The sequence below is a fragment of the Hypanus sabinus genome, chromosome 5 (genome assembly GCF_030144855.1).
Source record: "Hypanus sabinus isolate sHypSab1 chromosome 5, sHypSab1.hap1, whole genome shotgun sequence".
NCBI classification, from domain to species: Eukaryota; Metazoa; Chordata; class Chondrichthyes; order Myliobatiformes; family Dasyatidae; genus Hypanus; species Hypanus sabinus.
In genome coordinates this window covers 15,790,543-15,810,731 of record NC_082710.1, presented here as the reverse complement: position 1 = coordinate 15,810,731, position 20,189 = coordinate 15,790,543, and the positions used below count along the sequence as shown (strand labels likewise).

Sequence of the window (20,189 nt, the reverse complement as noted above, 5' to 3'; positions counted from 1 at the left end):
TGAGTACTGCAAAAACGCTATTTGAGCGCTTACTAGTTAAAAATGGTTTCAACCAAGTGCATCAATAACAGTTTCCATTGATTTATTGCAGACATTTATATAGTTGCAAATGAAGAGGAGCAGCAGCTTGCTTTAAAGCTACATAGATTGGGTCGCACATCATTTCGGAATTTGAAGAATAAACGTGACTACCACAAACATAGACAAAAAATGTCCTGGCTTTATCTGTCCCGCCTTGCAGCAATGAAAGAATATGCATATATGAAGGTAGTTGGTTGATCCTTTTAAAGATTGACTTTTCATATGTTCATATTTTCTACTAATATGTAAAGAATTCTCCCAATTGCATTTAAGGAAGTAATGTGACATTATTTTTACACTGTGGTTCTGAATACAGTTACACATCAAGCAATAATCTGATACCTTTGTAGAATCCTGGTCATTTCAGTATGCATTCTTCCTTCAGGATAGGATTTAAATAACATTTCAGATTGTTATGGTATTCCAAAGACAAAATGACCTTCCATACGTGAAGGAAATGAGGAATTCACACAATAAAATCTTTTCATCTTAATATGTCTCATATGGATTAAAGGGGTAATGCAACTTAAATTTCTTTTAAGATCAACTATACTTTCAATATGAGGTTACAGCTTGCCAAGTAATTGAACTTCACATTACCATCAAATTGTTTGTAGTGTTTTTAGAACATTGCATCTGTTGTTAGAGTCATACATCAGGAAACAAACTATTCAGTCCACTGCATCTGTGCTGGTTATCAGCACCCACTTATTCTAACTACACTAATTCTACTTTATTCTCTTCATGTTTCTTTTGCTACAATCCCTATATATTACCATTCATCTACTGACTCTGGGAGTCAGTGCACTGCCTACTATAGAACTACTGCATTGTTCTATGGCACTTGTACATTATCATTTTTTCATTTATATTATGCTTTATCTAGTAATTTCTCCTTGTTCTCAAAATAATTTATTGCACATTACCATTGTTTAAATGCTCTTTATATCCCTAAGTCTTTAAGGTATTTTGTGGAACACTTCGCACTCTAGAAGAGAGACTTGGTTTAGTGGGAGCACTTTTATCTGATAAATCAGAATCAAGCTTCATTTCAGAGACTTGCGTACGTTACCTACTGCATAACCATGGAACTGACAGTGCTGCACTGTCAGCAATCCCTTCTTTCACGTGAGACATCCAACTATCTAGTCTTAGCTCAGGCACAAATCCCAAGCTACCAATTGAAGAAAGATCAGAGTTTTTCTTATTACCATTATATATTTATCTTTCAACTAATGGAGTTTAATGTGGGGAAATGTGAGGTCATAAAAGGAATCAATAAATGGATTGTTATTTAAATGGTAAGGGGCTGTAGATGACTGAAGTTCAGAGTCTATAGGTACTAGGGGTATGAATCATAAAAAGCAGTAGACAGGTCCAACAAGAGGGCACACAGCAATGCAGCATTGAATGAAAAGGGATTGAAGTTCAAAAATGGGAGTGGGGAGCTGTTGTTGCAGTTGTGCAATGTGTTGGGTCAGAAGCCCAACTGGAAAAAATGATATAGTAACACATTGGAAGCAGTACACTTGGAGGATCACTGAGCTGATTCCTGTCTTATCAATAGAGGCTAGACATTTTGGGTCCATATTCCTTAGAATTTAGATGACTAAGGGATGACCCTGAAACATAAGACTGCTTGACGGTTCATAGTTCAAAGTAACTTTATTATCGAAGTACGTATATATCACCGCAGATGACCCTGAGATTCATACTCAATAAGTCCAAGAAACATAATAGAATCAATGAAAGATGACATCCAACAAGACAACCAGTGTGCAAAATACAAATGCAAATAAAAGGAAAAAATAAATCAATAAATATCAAGAGTGTAAGATAAAGAATCCTTAAAAGGGAGTTCATAGTTTATGGGGCAACTGAAGTTAACACCACTGGTTCATGAGCTGATGGTTGAGGGGTAATAACTGTTTCTGAACCTGGTGATGCGAGTACTGAGACTTTACTCCTGAGATGGCAGCAGGAAGAAGAAAGCATGGCCTGGATGCTGAGGGTCCTTTAATAGATGCTGCTTTCCTGTGACAGCGATCCGTATAGGTGACCTCATTGGTGGGAGGACGTTACCTGTTATGGACTGCGCCATATCCACTACTTTTTATAGGATTTTCCATTCAAGGACATTAACCAGGCCTTGGTGCAACCAGTCAGTAAACTCCACTACACATCTACAGAAGTTTGTCATAGTTTTAAATGTCATGCGGAATCTTCACAAACTTCTACGGCAGTAGAAGCGCTGCTGTACTTTTTTCATAATTGCACTTGCATGCTGAGCCCAGGACAGATCTTCTGTAATGATAACACCAAGGTATTTAAAGTTGCTCACCCCTTCCACCTCATGGATCGGCTCATAGATATCTGGTTTCCTTCTCCTGAAGTCAGTAATCAGCTCCTTGCTCTTGCTGATGTTGAGTGAGAGGTTGTTGTTGTGGACCACTCAGCCAGATTTTCAGTCTCCCTCCTTTATGCTGATTCGTCACAACCTTTGACTGTGATGTCATCAGCAAATTTAAATATGGCATTGGAGCTGTACTTAACCTCACAGTCATAAGTGTAAAGTGAGTAAAGCAGGGTTTAAGCACACAGCCTGGTGATGCACCTGTACTGATGTTGTTGCCAATCTGAATTGACTGGGGACTGCAACTGAGGAAATCCAGAATCCAGTTGCACGGGGAGGTTTTGAGGCCAAGGTCTTGAAGCTCATTGATTAGTTTTTGAGGAGATAATAGTATTGAATGTCAAGCTGTAATCAATACAGAGCATACTGACGTGTTTATCTTTGCTGTCGAGATGGTCCAGGGTTGAGTGAAGAGCAAATTTAATGGCATCTGCTGTGGACCTGTTGTTTTAATTGGCAAATTGGAGCAGATCCAATTTCTCTTCATGTAGGAGTTGATAGGTTTCATCACCAACCTTTCAAAGCACTTACTCACTGGATTTATGTGCTACTGGATGGTAGTCATTGAGGCAGGTTACCACATAAAACCTGTTTGAAGCAATGGGGCATCTCAGACTGCCAAAATGAGAGGTTAAAGATATCGGTGAAACAGTGTGGGTCTTTAGCACTGGCCAGATGCGTTCTGTGGGTTCTGATGCTCTCATGGCAGCCTCATACTGAAATGACAGGATCCTCAGGAGCTGACACAGTTTGTGAAGCTTCCTCCATGTTTTGCTGGTCAAAGCGAGCATAGAAGGCATTGAACTCATCTGTTTGCGAGGCCTTGTCACCCATGTCACTTTGTTTCACTTTGTAAGAGGTAATAAGTCCTGCTACAGATGTCTAACATCCTTCAGTGATTCAAGTTTAGTTCAGAATTGCCACTTCGCCCTTGAAATGGTTTTTCCAGATATCATCCCTGGACCTCTTGTATTTCACTTGACTGCAGACCTGAGTGTCACTATCTAACTAAAATGGTAACCATATCTCATTCTCATTTTTCGTTATTCACAGCAATCCATATTTGAAAAGGAATTTTATCTTTTGTTTTGCACAAGGAAACAGTCCAATAAATGTAAATTAGAACTTCTGCTAGTAGTTAGGACATTTTGTCTCAATACATAAAAAATAGTACTTGCTTTGAAGGGAATTTTTTTAAAAAAAAGGATTCTACATGATCTGAGTTGCTGTTAGATCTGCTATTGGACTTTTCAGAATGTTCAAAATGAGAATTGGGTGCTGTTTTTCTGCAAATCCACAAGGTGTCAGTATTGGAATGTTTTAACCTGTCGAGCACAGCATCCCACTGGCTAGCTCCAGGGCCTCCAACATAGCAAAGGTCAAATGGTTGAAGTCCCCCAGTATGGGCATGTGATTGTCCTAACTTCTGAGTGAATACTTTAAGCATCAGAAACACTTGTTTATCGGAAGCAGCAGCCAATCAGTTATAGCTGTAATGTTCACCATCTAGAAGTTGCCCAGTGAACACTTCGTTCTACTTTTAGTGACCCATTTGGGATGCTTGGTTGACCTGAGAAGGTAGACTTTGGCATTGGAACAGCCATTAACAGCAAAATAATGGCAAATTACTAGGAACCAAATAATGGCATAACTTTGTGGTTGTGAAGTGGGCTTGAGGGAGCTGGTGCTTAGACCAGAGTTCTTTTTATAATCTTTTTTAATGCTTTATTTGCACTTGATGAGAAGTAGCTGAGAGTAAAGGGTGGGAGCACATCCAACTTCGCTATTTAAGTTACACAAAGGTTCCCAAACCAAGAGCTAAAGATCTGGAGTAAGAATGTTTATTCACCATTCTTTGACCAGTGCTCTTTTTACCTTAAGTGCTACAGGCAGAGTCCAGGGAAGATCCTGGCTTAGTATCTTGAGCAAGGGCAGTACAAGAAGGTTCTGAATTCCCGAAACAGGCTAAATAGCATTGTAAGGTTGGGGAAGAGGATTAAATAGGCCATATGGAACATGCCTAGATCCCATATGACACTGAAACAATTAACTTTCATTTTATTTCATTCCAAAGCAACACAACTTGTACTGTGAGTTATGTTTTTACTGTATGAATTTGATGTTTAATATTGTTTTGATACATTGAAAAAATCAACGTTGGTTCGAGGATTCAGTTTGGAATTAAAATTCCTAGAAACTGATATTTAAAAAAATACCTTGAGTAAATTATATGGTCAAGTGCATAACCTCAGAGATTAGGTTAATGTGAAACGCTGGCATTTGTGTCTTCATAGAAGTGCCCGAATATCAGTATTTTATTCATCAGTAGGAATGACAGTAATCAGCAACAGAATGCTTTGGAATGAAATAAAATGAAAGTTAATTGTTTCAGTGTCATATGGGATCTAGGCATGTTCCATATGGCCTATTTAATCCTCTTCCCCAACCTTACAATGCTATTTAGCCTGTTTCGGGAATTCAGAACCTTCTTGTACTGCCCTTGCTCAAGATACTAAATAATGGCCAACTATGTCCATGCCATCCATGGTGCCAGTTTAAGGTCATTCCATCTATTTTCACATGTCGTAAGTCCCTACATTCCCTGCCTGCTTATTTACCTGTCTAAATGCCACTTAAAATCTGCTGTCATATCTGATTCCACTAGCTCTCTTGGCAGTGAGTACCAATCTGTGTACATATTTAAAACGGATCTTGCCATGCATTTCTCCTTTAAACTTTCACCCTCTCACCAGTGCCCTTCAGTATGTCATTTGTGCCATGGGAAAAGACGGACTAGGTACCCTGTAATAATTTTACATACTTTTATCATTTTGCCCTTCAGCCTCCAACTCTAGAAAAAAATTACCCTAAGTTTGTCAAACCTTATAACTAATGCTGTCTAATCCAGGTAACATCCTTGTAAACCACTTTTGCACCCTTTCCAAATCCTTCATATTCTTCCTGTTATGTGACAACTGGAACAGCGCACAATGTTCCAAATGTGACCTAACCAAAGGTTTTATATAGTTGCTCCATGACTTGCCAGCTTTTATGTTCAGTACCCTAACAGACGCTTATCTCCTTTACCTCTCTATCTGCTTCTGTTGTCACCTTTTGGGAGATAGGGACTTGCTCCCAAGATTCTTCTGTACATTAATGATCTGAAGGTTCCTGCCATTTACTGTATACTTACCCTCACAAAGTTGAACACTTCATACTTGTCTAAATTAAAATCCATCTGTTATTTGTCTGCGAAGATTATTTATATCCTTTGAGAGCCATTTTCACGATCCAGAGCTCCATCAGTTTTTCTCTTCTGCAAACCTACTAATAAGCACCTACACACGAGGAAATCTGCAGATGCTGGAAATACAAGCAACACACACAAAATGCTGGTGAAACACAGCAGGCCAGGCAGCATCGATAAGGAGAAGCACTGTCAACCTGTAGATGCTGCCTGGCCTGCTGCGTTTCACCAGCATTTTGTGAATAAGTCCACCTATCTACTTTCTTCCAAATGTATATCACAGAACTGGATGCAGACCACCATTTGACACAAGGCTTTAGTCAGAACATTCAGTACTACCCTCTGCCTTCTATGAGCAACCAATTTTGAATCCAATCCTATATACACTGATTTGCTGGATTAGCCTATCATTAGAGACCTTGTTGAATGTTACTCTTATCAACTATCTTGAAATACATCTTTTAAGTACATGTTATTATTTAAAAAGAACATGTTTTGATTGCTAACCTTTTTATGAGTATTTAGGAACAGTAAAACTCTAATCTGACATCGTTGGGACTTGGGTACTGGACTAGCAGATTTCTCTTCTGTTATTAATTACTGCTATCGCACCATTAAGTTGTTTTAAGATATTACATGGCAGCTTATTAAAGTTTCCCATAGATCTGGTGAACTTAAAGGAGGGTATAGTAAATGGTTCGCTAGTAAATTTAAAGAGAGATCAGGAAGCCAAACCTGTTGAGCCAGATGCTGAACCTTCTAAATTTCCAAACAATCAGTTACCAGAATAATAGAATTTCACTGTATATGTGGGATCTTGAAAATATAAGATATTTTATACAATTGTTTTATTTATATAAAGGCTTTATATGATCGAGGATTCCCTGTTCCCAAGCCAGTGGATTTCAATAGACATGCAGTAGTCATGGAGCTCATAAATGGTTATCCCATGTGAGTATTCATATTTTTTTCAGAGTACACTGATTCGTACGAGTTTTTTTTCAAATATTTCAAATGCTTTGTATCTAAACATTACTAAATGTTCTTTGTGGTCTTCAAAGATAAAACTCTTGTTCATTGTTAACAATTGTTATTACTGCTGTTTTCAGAAAAGCTATTTTATACTTGAATATTGTTCAAAAACTTGAGACAAGTAACTTGTGTAGCTAAAATCAAAAAGATAGGGTAACAGTAACCTTTAGGAATAGCCCTGATGACTTCACCACAGCTTAAATACATAGATGAAGGGAATAAAATCTGTTAGCATTTGAAGGTAACTAATGTAGAAACCAAGGTTGAGTATAATTCTCAATGAAAACTGTGCATATCCTCAAAATAGGAAGATGATGGGTTCATCGTAATTGAAGAGAATTGTAAAATGCTCAATCATGAGTATGTGCAAAGAGTGAAAGTGCTAAACATATCATTTTTGAAATCAGATAATCCATCAGGCTAAGGTGAAATATATTCCAGTGTGATAAAAGTGAGGAAGGGGATATTGGAGGCGCTGACTATGTTTTCTAATATTTATTAACTAATAATGGTGTTGACTGTGAATAAAGGGTGGACTGATTTGTATGAGATCAGTAAAGCTAATACACAATTATGATGTGTGTTAAGTACAGAAAGAACATGAAAAAAAATCCCAGTTGAGAGCTGTTCCCTATTTTTTTGTAACACAAATTTAAAGCATTTTAATCTGTGAAATGAAAGTTTCTAAAATGAACCAAATATGTTAAATAAGAATTTCTGTATTTAAAAATCACCATTTGTTGTATTTTTCCTTAGGTGCCAAGTTCATCAACTTGATAATCCAGCAGCAACATATAATGAGTTAATGGACCTTATTGTGAAGCTTGCAAATCATGGTTTAATACATGGAGATTTCAATGAATTCAATTTGATGTTAGATGATGACGATCATGTCACAATGATTGATTTTCCACAGATGGTATCTACGTCTCATATAAATGCTGAATGGTAAATACAAAACCAAAATGGTTATTTATTTTCCATTTTTATGTTAGTTGGAGTTAGTTATTCTAGTTGAATCACTTGAGAGGGAAATAACGAAGTTCTAACTTACATTTTGTTTTAGTCATTTGCAGTTGCTTTGTCAAAGTATCTGAAATTTAATTTGTTTGAGTTTGGTGTCTATATAAGAACTTGTTCATTTATTTTTCACTTACCCGTTTATAGTTGCAAGCAAAAGTTTGAGAGTCCTTTGCAATCACCTGGTTTTGTGCATTATTCACAAATAAAATGTGGTCTGATCTTCATCTAAGTCACAATAATAGACCAACATAATTTGCCTAAAGTAATAACACAGAAGCAGTTGTACTTTACATGTCTTTGCTTAACATGTTTAATCATTTAGAGTTCAGGTTAGAAAAGTATTTGAACCCTTGTATTTGGTAACTGGTAGTACCTCCTTTAGCAACAATAACCTCCAGGAAACGTTTGCTGTAGCTGCTAATCAGACTTCCACAACAGCAAGGAGGAATTTTAGACTATTCCTCCATACAGAACTATTTCAGCTCATCAATATTTCTGAGATTCTTTGCAAGAACAGCACTCTTCTGGTCATGCCATCGTATCTCAATTAGGTTCAGGTCTGGACTCTGTCTTGGTCATTCCAAAACATAACTTTTCTTCTTTTCATATTATTTCTATGTTCATTGTCTTGTTGTATCTTGCAACTATTAAGCTTTGGGTGACGGACTACTACCCTGACATTCTCCTGTCAAATGTCTTGATACAATTTCAAATTCACTGTTCCCTCAATGATGGCAAGCTATCCAGGCCCCGAGGCAGCAAAACCATGATGCTCCTTCCACCATTCTTCACAGTTGGGGTGAGGTTTTGGTGTTGGTGTGCATTGCCCTTTTCCTTCCAAACATAGTAATGTGCATTTCTGCCAAAAAAATTCAGTGTTTGTCTCATCTGTCCACAGAACATTGTCTCAGAAGCATTATTGAATATCCAGATGGTATTTTGCAAACTTCAGATGTGCAATTCTGTTTGTTTGTTTTTTGGAGAGCAGTGGTTTCCTCTGTGGTGTCCTTCCATGAACACCATTTCTTCAGTGTTTTCCTTATAGTGGACACATGAACAGAGACTTGAGCAAGTTCTAGAGATTTCTGCAGATCTTTTGCTGTTGCCTTCGGGTTCTATTTCACTTCCTTCAGCATTGTATGTTATTCTCTTGGTGTGATCTTTGCAGGATGCCCATTCCTAGGGAGAGCAGCCATAGTACTAAATTTCCTCCATTTGTAGATAGTTTCTCTTACTGTGGACTGGTGAGCAGTAAGCTGGTAGCTTTTTCCAGCTTCTTGCATCTCTACAATTTCTGTTGTAAGATCATCTGAAAGTTGGTTTGATCGAGGCATGGTGCATTTAAACAGATTTTCTTGAGAAGAGCAGGCTCTGTCAATAACCTGACTTTGTGTATCTTTTTTAGGGCAGGCACCTCTACAACTCACACCTCCAGTCTCATTTCATTGTTTGCAACACCTGACTCCAAACAGCTTTTGTAAAAGTTATTACCCTGGAGGTTCACGTACTTTATTGAAACTAGAATGTTCAAAGGTCCAATTTAATGTCTGAGACATGTTTACAGTATACATCCTGAAATGCTTTTTCTTCACAAACATCCATGAAAGACAGAAGTGCCCCAAAGAATGAACAACAGTTAAATATAAGAACCCTGAAGACCTCCACCAGCTCCCCTCCCTCCCACACGTAAGCGGCAGCGAGCAGCAATCCCCCTTCCCGAAACAGCAAGCATTGGCACCGTACTCAAGTGTGAGCAAAGCAATAGCAAAGACACAGACTTCACGTTTCACCCGCCATTCGATATTACACAGGTTCTGTCTGTCCATAATAAGGGAGAAGGAGGTGTCTCCATTTTCCCAGTGAGCTGGTTTGCCATGTTAAAAGTCCGTTGCATCGCTTTTTTTCGAGTTCTGTGCCTGAAGATAGCAAAGATCCCGGGTCTTCGGGCCCACAGCAGTAGATTTTCTGACTCCCCCGGCAACAAACGATTCTCCTGCCATGACACCAGCCCTCAATCCGCCTGTCTCCAGAGCCCCAAGATCTTAGGCTCAAGAACCTGAGCTGGACTCTCAGGCAGAATCCTTGGCGTGCCGAATAGCAGCCAGTCCTGAAACCCTGAGGACGGGTCCCATTCCCGCAAAGAACCAAAGTCAGCTTGTAACTCTAGATCAGGGTCTTCAAAAGAACCCTGAAAGGGAAAAATAAAGATAATAAAGATGGAAATAGAACGGTTTCCAAAGATGCAAGCAAAGGATTCTCCATTTAGTGCCATCTTAACTTAGCTCCACCGCCGAATGTGTTCTCAATATTGACAAGTACAATAGTTTCTCTGTTAACAGTTTAGGAAGGTTATCCTTGTCTATTATTGAGACTTGGATGAAGATCAGACCATGTTTTATGACTAATTAATGCAGAAAGCCAGGTTCAAACTTTTTCTTGCAACTGTACCTACCCACTATGGTGGGTGGTGGGAATGTTGATGCTTTATTCTAAAATAAGTGAGGGGAAGGGGTTGTTGATGCTGCTTGCTTGTGTGTGGGAGGGGGCGGGGGCTTTGGGGGTTCTTGCATATTTTTTCTGTCATTTCATTCTTTGAGGGATTTTCTTCTATTTCCAGGATGCCTGTAGAGAGTAGGAATTTCAGGTTTTATATTATATACTCTTATATTAAATGGAACTATTGAACACATCCACCTACTGACCTATTTCACAGGAAAGAACATACAAACTCCTTACAGACTGCTGGAATTGAACTCTGGAATGCCCCAAGCAATGATAGTGTTGTGCCAACTGCTAGGCTACTGTTCCGTTTTCTCTATGACACGTGTAGTTGTAACAAATGTACCCACCACAGGAGACTATTTACTAGAAGATGAAACAATAATATTTTGGTTGACTGTTTTTATCAGGTAATCTGATAAAGGGCTCCATCTAAAACATGTTTTTTTAAATTACAAATTTTTGTTGGACCCTTTCTTTTTGCTTTTATTCCATGTGAGGGTTTCTTTCTCTCTGAGTTTGAGTGTTTCTTGTATTTACTGTCCAGAGCAGGTGAAGCAAACACCAGTGAAACAGGCATACTCAGAATATTCTCTATGATTTGTTGTTGGTGTCAATTGATGAGCTTTTCAAGGAGGTGCTAAGTTCGAAAGACTGGAGAAAGTAGCTAGTTCTGTTTACCCACACCCGAAGTGATGGACCTGTTCTCAATTTAAAATGTATTGTGTGGGCGGGGAGGATGGGAAATGAGGATGCCAGAAATTAAAAATAAAATGTCAATAATCAGTAAATAATAATGAATTGGTAGTCCTCACTTTACAATTTGGAATTGGTTTATCATCACATGTACTGAGATATAGGGAAAAGCTAATTTTGTATACTGTCCATACTCGTCAAATCATTGCACTGAGGTACAACAAGGTAAAACTAACATAATGCAGAATAAAGTGCAACAGCGACAGGGAAAGTGCAGAGTAAGTAAACAATCGTGCACAATCATAACAAGATAGATAGTGAGGACAATTGTCCATCTTGCCATACTAGAGAAGATTTTAACATTAATCACTTGTGTGCGTGTATTCACTTTTTCAGGAAATTGACTGAAAGATTTTTTTTAATTGAAAGTAATCTTTGCATTTCTATACAGATGCTGATTTTGTAATTGTTCATTTATTTTCTAACTATGTGTTTAAAACTAAAGGCAGATATTTGGGGGTGAAATAGCTTAAAGATAAGCATTGCCCATTTTTAAAGCATTTCAATGAATACATTGATCTGACCTTTTTATTTTTTGCATTCCAGGTATTTTAACAGAGATGTAAAATGTATCCGTGATTTTTTTATTAAGCGCTTCAACTATGAAAGTGAACTTTATCCAACATTTAAGGATATCAGGTTAGCATTATTTGTATATGTCAGTATTTAATGTTGTAGATTTCTGGTGATGATTTTCATATGCAAATTATTAACAATATCATGCTTTAGGTTGTATGGTAATTGATTGTTCAAAAGATGCCTTTTCTGCTCAACGGTAAAGCATTTTTACACTATATGGTTTACTTAAATTATTTAAAGTGTGTATGATCTTAAAGCTAATGGAATTCCTTGTGGAACAATTGGCAAGATGTAGTGTTACATTTTTTAATGAATCTTGTATTAATATATCAGTAAACTTAAGTAAAATTGCAGTTTAGATCTTAAAGGACATTTCCCTCACTTTCTGCATATTTTTCCAGGAGGTTTTGTATTACCCCACCACTGATATTGTTGCATTGGCACTAGCAGACAAGTGTGAATCCAACTAAGAATAAATAGCTATTTGAAATGTACTATGCATCATAGGTAATTTTTTCTTCACACTCCTCAAAATTGTTAGTCCAGCATTCCCAGGGATCTTCCCATTTCTTTTGCTATACCCATTACATGCATTGACTTCCTGTATATTTTTTACTGTTATACTTCCTAAAATTGTATTTTGGCTCAGTTGAGCAGGAGCAGTGGACCATACTCAAGTTTTAATGGTAGAATGATGTGGCTAACTTGTTTTGAGATGTTAAAACAACCTGAGTCATAAAGTGCATTGAGGTAAACCTTTCTTCTTCATCAATCTCTACTTGTTAACAAGTTCAGTGCTCAGTTAAGTGGAATTAATACGTTTTCTTCCATTGTCAGTTATTCAGCTATTGAAATGAGAATTATCTGTACTTAGCATCTTTTTGTTCCTACAGCAGTATAACTACAATGCTCCCAAATTTATCTTTGGCCATCAGTTTCACCTGCACCTTGCTCCTTTATGACACCACTCAAAACCACATCATCTTCTATGCATACATTGATAGCACTCAATTTTACTTCTATTCCAATAGCACCATTGTTTGTCCAGCACTAGATGAGCAGAAATTATTACTTTTAACTAAATTTTGGAATGACCAAAAGCAGTGGCTATATTCCTGATGAAGGGCCATGATCCAGAATGCAGACTGTCCACTTCCCTTCACAGATGCTGCCTGAACTGATGAGTTCCTCAAGCATTTAATTGCTCCAGCTTCCAATATCAGCATTTCTTGTTACTACGTTTCTGCCATGAATTCCTTGCTGGCATCAAGAGGTTAAATAGTATCATATTTGACCAAATAGGAGCTACTATCCCATAATCATTCCTGAATAGACTTATAGAACTATAAAGTGGCAATTCATTCCAGTCTCCAATGCATGCTATGTGGGCTAAAATACTTCATTTCTGGTAATTCTCTTTTTTAATGCTTTGTAACCATTGATCCCTGGTGTCATCTCCGAAGACAAAAGCCTCCTGTAATCCTCTCTGGACACATTCCTCATCATGTATGTACTTTGAAATTTCCCCTTAACCATCTCTAAAGTCCAAACCTTTTTAATGTATCTATGTAACTGGTCCCTTATCCTAGGAGCAATTCTCATAAATCTTTCCTAGACCTTCTCCAATACCTTCACAAATACTTTTATTTCCTTACAATGATACATCCAGAAGAGAACACAATACCTGAATTGAGACTGCATCATTATTTTGTATTCAACTCATTTGCTTTATTCTATCATCTTGTCTTGTCCGCCCCCAACCCCCACACACTCAAACTCGATGGCTTTGCCTCATCTTGAACCAGGGAACAAATTTAGTTTTGTAATACATACAGATAATTGTTTATGCATAAGGATCTTTTTCTATTATCTTTAGGAAGGAAGCTTCACTTGATGTGGAGATAGAAGTTAGTGGTTTCACCAAAGAGCTCCAGGAAGATGCAGCACTGCTGGATGCTTTCGACCCTGAAGAAGAAGGTGCTGAGAATGAGCTTTCAGAAGATGATTTGGATGAAGAAATCAAAAATTCTATCAAAACAATTGAAAGCGAGGATTTGCATGCCAACAGTAATTCTGAAAATTCTCCTAATAGTGAGCAGACTTACAGGGAAGATACCAGTGGTAATGATATTGAAAATATTAATTTGGTGACACTGAAAATAGATGATGAAGAAGTTGAAAGACAGTGCACTGAAATGGCTGGTGCTGTTGAACTTTCTGGAGATGTTAACAAACATTATCATGAACACATGTCTGAAATGGTGCATCAGATAGACCGGAGTGACGCTGTTCCAACTGATGAAGAAGAATGCCCAGACTTAATTGATCTGTCTGCTCACAACAAGGAGTTTAAACCTTTCAGGTACTATTTCAGTAGTGTCCATTTGGCATAATTCATTAACTTACTCAGTTTAATTTCTGAGGAATTAGAAGTAGGATGATTAATAGATTGAAGTTGATATCTTCTCTCTGAATTATCAGAAGGCATCATTTTTTCCTAATTGTCAGTGCAGACACTTGTGCTTATTTATAGTAATGATATGGGCATTGATGTGCATGTTTTTCCCCATAAAACTGTTTAATACATGTTTAGAAATATAGTACTAATAGATTGTCAGAAGATGTGTGTTAGCTGAATGGATAGAAATGTGAAAGGTGTGAGGAAGTGTTAAGTGATAAACTTTGACATAATTGTGAATGCAAAACTAGATTTAGGTTTAACCTATATAAAATGCAGGCCACAACTGGAGTACTGATTCAATTACTGGTGGATACCTCACCAGGCCCTGATGGGATATACCCAGGTTATTGGTAGAGGCAGGAGAAGAGATTACTGGGGCCTTCAATATTTTCATTTCCTCCAGCTACAGGCGAGATCCCAGAGAACTGGCAAGTGGCTAATGTTGTTCCATTATTCAAGAAGGGATACGGGGATAATCTTGGAAACTGTAGACTGGTGAGGCTCGTGTCAGTGGTAGGGAAGCTACTGGAGAGATTTCTTAGGGATGGGATTTATCAGCATTCGGAAAGCCATGGTCTAATTAGGGAGAGACAGCATGGCTTTGTGTAGGACAAGTTGTGTCTTACTAGCTTTATTGAGACTATTGACATAGTGGTGAGAATGATTGATGAAGGTAGAGCTGTGGATGCTGTTTACATGGGTTTTAGTGAAGTGTTTAGTAGTGGCCCTCATGGGAGGCTCATCCAGAAGATTAAGATACATGTGATCCATTGTTTGGATTCAGAACTAGCTGGCCCAGCGCAGACGAAGGGTAGTGGTCGTAGGGACTTATTCTAGCTGGAGGTTTGTGATTTATAGTAGGTCAAATGTAAAGAGTCAATACACTGTTAAGGGCAGATGCTGGAAATTCAAACAACACAGAAAATGCTGGTGGAACACAGCAGGCCAGGCAGCATCTATAAGGAGAAGCACTGTCGATGTTTCGGGCCGAGACCCTTTGTCAGCACTAACTGAAAGGAAAGATACTAAGAGATCTGAAAGTAGTGGGGGGAGGGGGAAATGCAAAATTATAAGAGAAGACCGGAGGGGGTGGGATGAAGCTAAGAGCTGGAAAGGTGATTGGCGAAAGTGATACAGAGCTGGAGAAGGGAAAGGATCATGGGATGGGAAGCCTAGGGAGAAAGAAAGGGGGAGGGGGGAGCACCAGAGGGAGATGGAGAACAGGCAAAGTGATGGGCAGAGAGAGAGGGAAAAAACAAAACAACTAAATATATCAGGGATGGGGTAAGAAGGGGAGGAGGGGCATTAATGGAAGTTAGAGAAGTCAATGTTCATGCCATCAGGTTAGAGGCTACCCAGCCGGTATATAAGGTGTTGTTCCTCCAACCTGAGTGTGACTTCATCTTGATAGTAGAGGAGGCCATGGATAGACATGTCAGAATGGGAATGGGACGTGGAATTAAAATGTGTTGCCACTGGGAGATCCTGCTTTCTCTGGTGGACAGAGCGTAGGTGTTCAGTGAAACGGTCTCCCAGTCTGCGTCAGGTCTCACCAATATATAAAAGGCCACACTGGGAGCACTAGATGCAGTATACCACACCAGCTGACTTACAGGTGAAGTGTCGCCTCACCTGGAAGGACTGTCTGGGCCCCTGAATGGTGGTGAGGGAGGAAGTGTAAGGGCAGGTGTAGCACTTGTTCCACTTACAAGGATAAGTGCCAGGAGGGAGATCGGTGGGAAGGGATGGGGGGAATGAATGGATAAGGGAGTCGCATAGGGAGTGATCCCTGCGGAAAGCAGAAAGAGTAGGGGAGGGAAAGATGTTCTTGGTAGTGGGATCCCGTTGGAGGTGGCAGAAGTTACAGAGAATTATACGTTGGACCTGGAGACTGGTGGGGTGGTCAGTGAGGACAAGGGGAACCCTATCCCGAGTGGGGTGGCGGGCAGATGGGGTGAGGGCAGATGTGCGGGAAATGGGAGAGATGCATTTGAGAGCAGAGTTGATGGTGGAAGAAGGGAAGCCCCATTGTTTAAAAAAGGAAGACATCTCCTTCGTCCTGGAATGAAAAGCCTGATCCTGAGAGCAGATGCGGCGCAGAAATGGTGGAAGAAGGAAAGCACTGTTAAGGGCAAATGTTGATGGGAGAGGTATCTTGGGGTCCAAATTCATATCTCCATGAAAGTGGCAACACAGGTTGAAAGAGTGGTTAAAAAGGCATATAGCATGCTTACCAAGGCAATGAGTTCAAAAGTCAGAAAATTAAGTTGCAGCTTTGTAAAGCTTTAGTTAAGCTACATCTAGAGTATTGCATATGTTTCTGGTCTTTATAGGAAGGATGTCAAGGCTTTGGAGAAGATGCAGAAGTTTACCAGGAAATTGCCTGGATTTGAGAGCATGTGCTATAAAAAGAGGTTGGACAGACTTCAGATGTTTTCTCTGGAGTGGCAGAGGCTGAAGGGAGATTTGATGGAGGTTTATAAGATTATGAGAGGCATAGATGGAGTAGACAGACAGTATTTTTTCCCCATGGCTGAAATGTCTTGATACCTGTGGGCATGCATTTAAGGTGAGAGAGGGTAATTTCAAAGATGATGTGAGCGGCAAGTTTTTTTTGAGAGTGGTGGGTGCCTGTAATGTGCTGCCTGGAGTGGCGGTAGAGGCAGAAACATTAGAGACATTTAAAAAATGTTTAGGTAAGCAAATGAGTGTGAGGAAAATGGAAGGATATGGACATTGTTTAGGCAGAAGGGACTAGTTTAGTTGGAAATTTGATTATTAATTTAATTGATTCAGCATAACATTGTGGTCTGAAGGGCCTGTTCCTGTGTTCTACTGTTCTGTGGAATATGAAAAGAAACTTTTTTTTATTTTGGACTGTATTGAGGAATTCCTTGTTTTAAGATAGGTTGAAACACAGTAATGCTTTAAAAAAGAAATTGGACAAACACTTGAGCAAATAGTTTAAGCAACAGAGAAAATTGGGAAATGGCATTAATGGTACTGTTCTAACAGCAGCATAGACTTGCTCAAATAATGACAACTTGTAACAATATCATAATTTTTAATGTAACCTATGTGGTTGATTCTGAGTCATTCTTCTGCCTGTGCCAGTAAAAGTGGCCTTCAGAACATTTGACAACTCAGTGCATTAGGCTCCTGTGCATTATACTCAAACTTGCATCTCTGAAATCATGAGACAATCTCTAACATTGACCATATACAATGAATGTTAGAGGGCAAACAAACAAGAGGTGTGATTGCAGTTTGTGTGAACTACAATTACTTCTGCCATTCTAATTCAATGTGTATTTTTTCTCTTCGTTCTTCAAGAAGATGGCCTTTTAATACATTTTTCTATAAAATGTTAGATAAGACATTCTCTAATAGACTACAACTAGAAGGATGTTTATTTTGTGTCCCATTAAAACCAGTTGGTAAATTAATGTATTATTATATTAACTGAGGTACAGTGAAAAACTTGTCCTGCATATAGTTCATACAGATCATTTCATTACAACAGTGAACTGAGCTTGTACAGGGTAAAACAATAAGAATTCAGAACAAAGAGAGTTAGTGCAGGTAGACAATAAGATTTGAAGTCATAATTGGGTCATTGTGAGGTCAAAAGTTCATACTTACTAGGGAACCAATCAATAATCTTTTAATGAAGGGCAGAAACTGTCCTTGGGCCCAGTGGTCCATTCTTTCAGGCTTTTGTATCTTCTGCCTGATGAAAGGGTTGAGAGAAGCGTTCATACAAGAATCTTGTGGTCTTGGACCATAATACATGGGAGCAGGATTAGGCCATTTGTCCCATCATCTGCTCCACCTTTTCATCATGGCTGATCCATTTCCCTCTCAACGCCATTGTCCTGCGTTCTCCCCATAACCTTTCACGCCCTGACTAATCAAGAACCTATCAACCTCCACCTTAAATGCACTCAGTGACCTGGCCTCCACAGCCACCTGTGGCAATGAATTCCACAGATTCACCCACCCTTTGGCTAAAGAAAGACTTCTTCATCTCTATTCTAACTGGGCATCCCTCTATTTTGAGGTTGTGCCCTCAGGTCCTAAACTCCCCCCACCAAAGGAAACATCCTCTTCACATCCATTTTATTTAGACCTTTCAGCATTCAATAGGTTTCAATGAGATCCCTCCTCAGTCTTCTGAATTCCAGTGAGTATATGCCCAGAACCTTAAATCACTGCTCATGTGATAATCCTTTCATTCCTGGAAACATTCTTGTGAACCTCCTCTAACCCCTCTCCAATGTCAGCACATCCTTTCTTAAATAAGGGGCCCAAAACTGCTCACAATACTCTTGAGGTCTCACCAGTACCTTATAAAGCCTTAGCATTAAATCCTTGCATTTATATTCTAGTCCTCTTATAATGAATGCTAACATTACTTTTGCCTTCCTCACCATCAATTCAACCTGCAAATTAACCTTTGGGAAATCTTGAATGTGGAATCCCTTTGTGCCTCAGATTTTTAAATTTTCTCCACATTTAGAAAATAGTCTTTGCTTTTATTCCTTCTACCAAAGTGCATGACCATACACATCCCAACACTGTATTCCACCTGCCACCTCTTAGCCCATTCTTCTGTCTTAAGTCCTTCTGCGGCCGCTCTTCTTCCTCAAAACAACCTGTCCCTGTATTAGTATTCACCACAAAACCATCAGTTTTATCATCAAAATCGTTGACATACACTTACAATGTAAAGGGGAACAATCCCAATACCAACTCCTGTGGAACACAACCAGTCACTAGCAGCCAATCCAAAAAAAAAATTCCTTTATTCCCACCAGTTATCTTCTGCTAATCAGCCATTGCTCAACCCATGCTGGTTTCTTTCCTGTCACATCCTGGGTTCTTGTTTAGCAGCCTTATGTGTGGCACCTTGCCAAAGGCCTTCTGAAATTCCATGTTCTCAACATCTACCAATTCTCCTTTGTCTATCCTGCTTGTTATTTCTACAAAGAATTTCACAGATTTTTAAGACAAGATTTTCCCTTAAGGAAACCATGCTGACTACGGCCTATTTTATATGCCTCCAAGTACCCCAAAACCACAATCGTAACAGTTGACTCCAACATTTTCCCAAACACCAAATTCAGATTGACTGGCCTGTAATTTCCTTTCTTCTGCCTCTTTCCTTTCTTGATAAGTGGAGTGACATTTGCAATTTTCATGTCCTCCAGAACCATGCCAGAATCTATTGATTCTTGAAAGATCATTATTCATGCCTACACAATTTCTTCAGCTACCTCTTAGAATCCTAGGGTACAATCCTTCAGGTTCTTGGTGACTTTCTACCTTCAGACCTTTCAGTTTGCCAAGCACCTTCTCCTTAGTATAGCAATTGCATTCACTTCTGTCCCATGACACTCTCAAACATGTCTTCAACGGTGAAGACTGATGCAAAATACTTATTCAGTTTGCCAGCTGTCTAGCATCATTTTTACTATATATTTGAAAACACTTTTGGTATCATTTTGATATTATTGGCTAGCTTACCTTCATATTTCATTTGTTTTCCTCTCATGAGATTTTTTTTAGTTGCCTTCTTTTGGTTTTTAAAAGCTTGCCAATAATGTTCTACTAATTTTTGCTTTATTATATGCCCTGTCTTTTGTTTTTTACGTTGGCTTTGTTAGCCACGGTTATGTCATCCTGCCTTTAGGGTAGTTCTTGGGATATTATCTATTCTGCACTTTGTGAATTGCTCCCAGAAACTGCAGCCATTGCTGCTTTGCTGTCACCCTGCTCATGCCCCCTTCCAATCAATTTTGCCCAGCTCCTCTCATGCCTCTGAAATTCCCTTTACTGCATTGTAATACCAATACATCTTTCTTTAGCTTCTCAGATTGCAGGGTGAATTATGTCATATTATGATCACTGTATGCTCAGGGTTCCTTTACCTTCAGCTCCCTAATCATATTCAGTTTATTACACAACACCCAATGCAGAATTGCTGATCCCCTAACGGGCTCAATTATGCTGCTTTAAAAAGCCACCTCATAGGTATTCCACAAATTCTGTCTTAGAATCTAGCATCAACTTGATTTCCCCATTCTATCTGCATATTG

The 20,189-nt window shown here is 38.9% G+C and overlaps 1 protein-coding gene across 1 annotated transcript in view; it reads left to right on the top strand.

The window, feature by feature from the left end:
• The window catches only part of riok2 (RIO kinase 2 (yeast)), a 31,961-nt gene that overhangs the window by 9,682 nt on the left and 2,090 nt on the right, over window positions 1–20,189 (top strand). Inside the window, exons 4-8 of the mRNA XM_059969451.1 lie at window positions 92–267; window positions 6,604–6,692; window positions 7,530–7,721; window positions 11,598–11,690; window positions 13,507–13,992. Coding sequence (XP_059825434.1) covers window positions 92–267; window positions 6,604–6,692; window positions 7,530–7,721; window positions 11,598–11,690; window positions 13,507–13,992 — 1,036 coding nt within the window. The remainder of the gene's footprint in view (window positions 1–91; window positions 268–6,603; window positions 6,693–7,529; window positions 7,722–11,597; window positions 11,691–13,506; window positions 13,993–20,189) is intronic.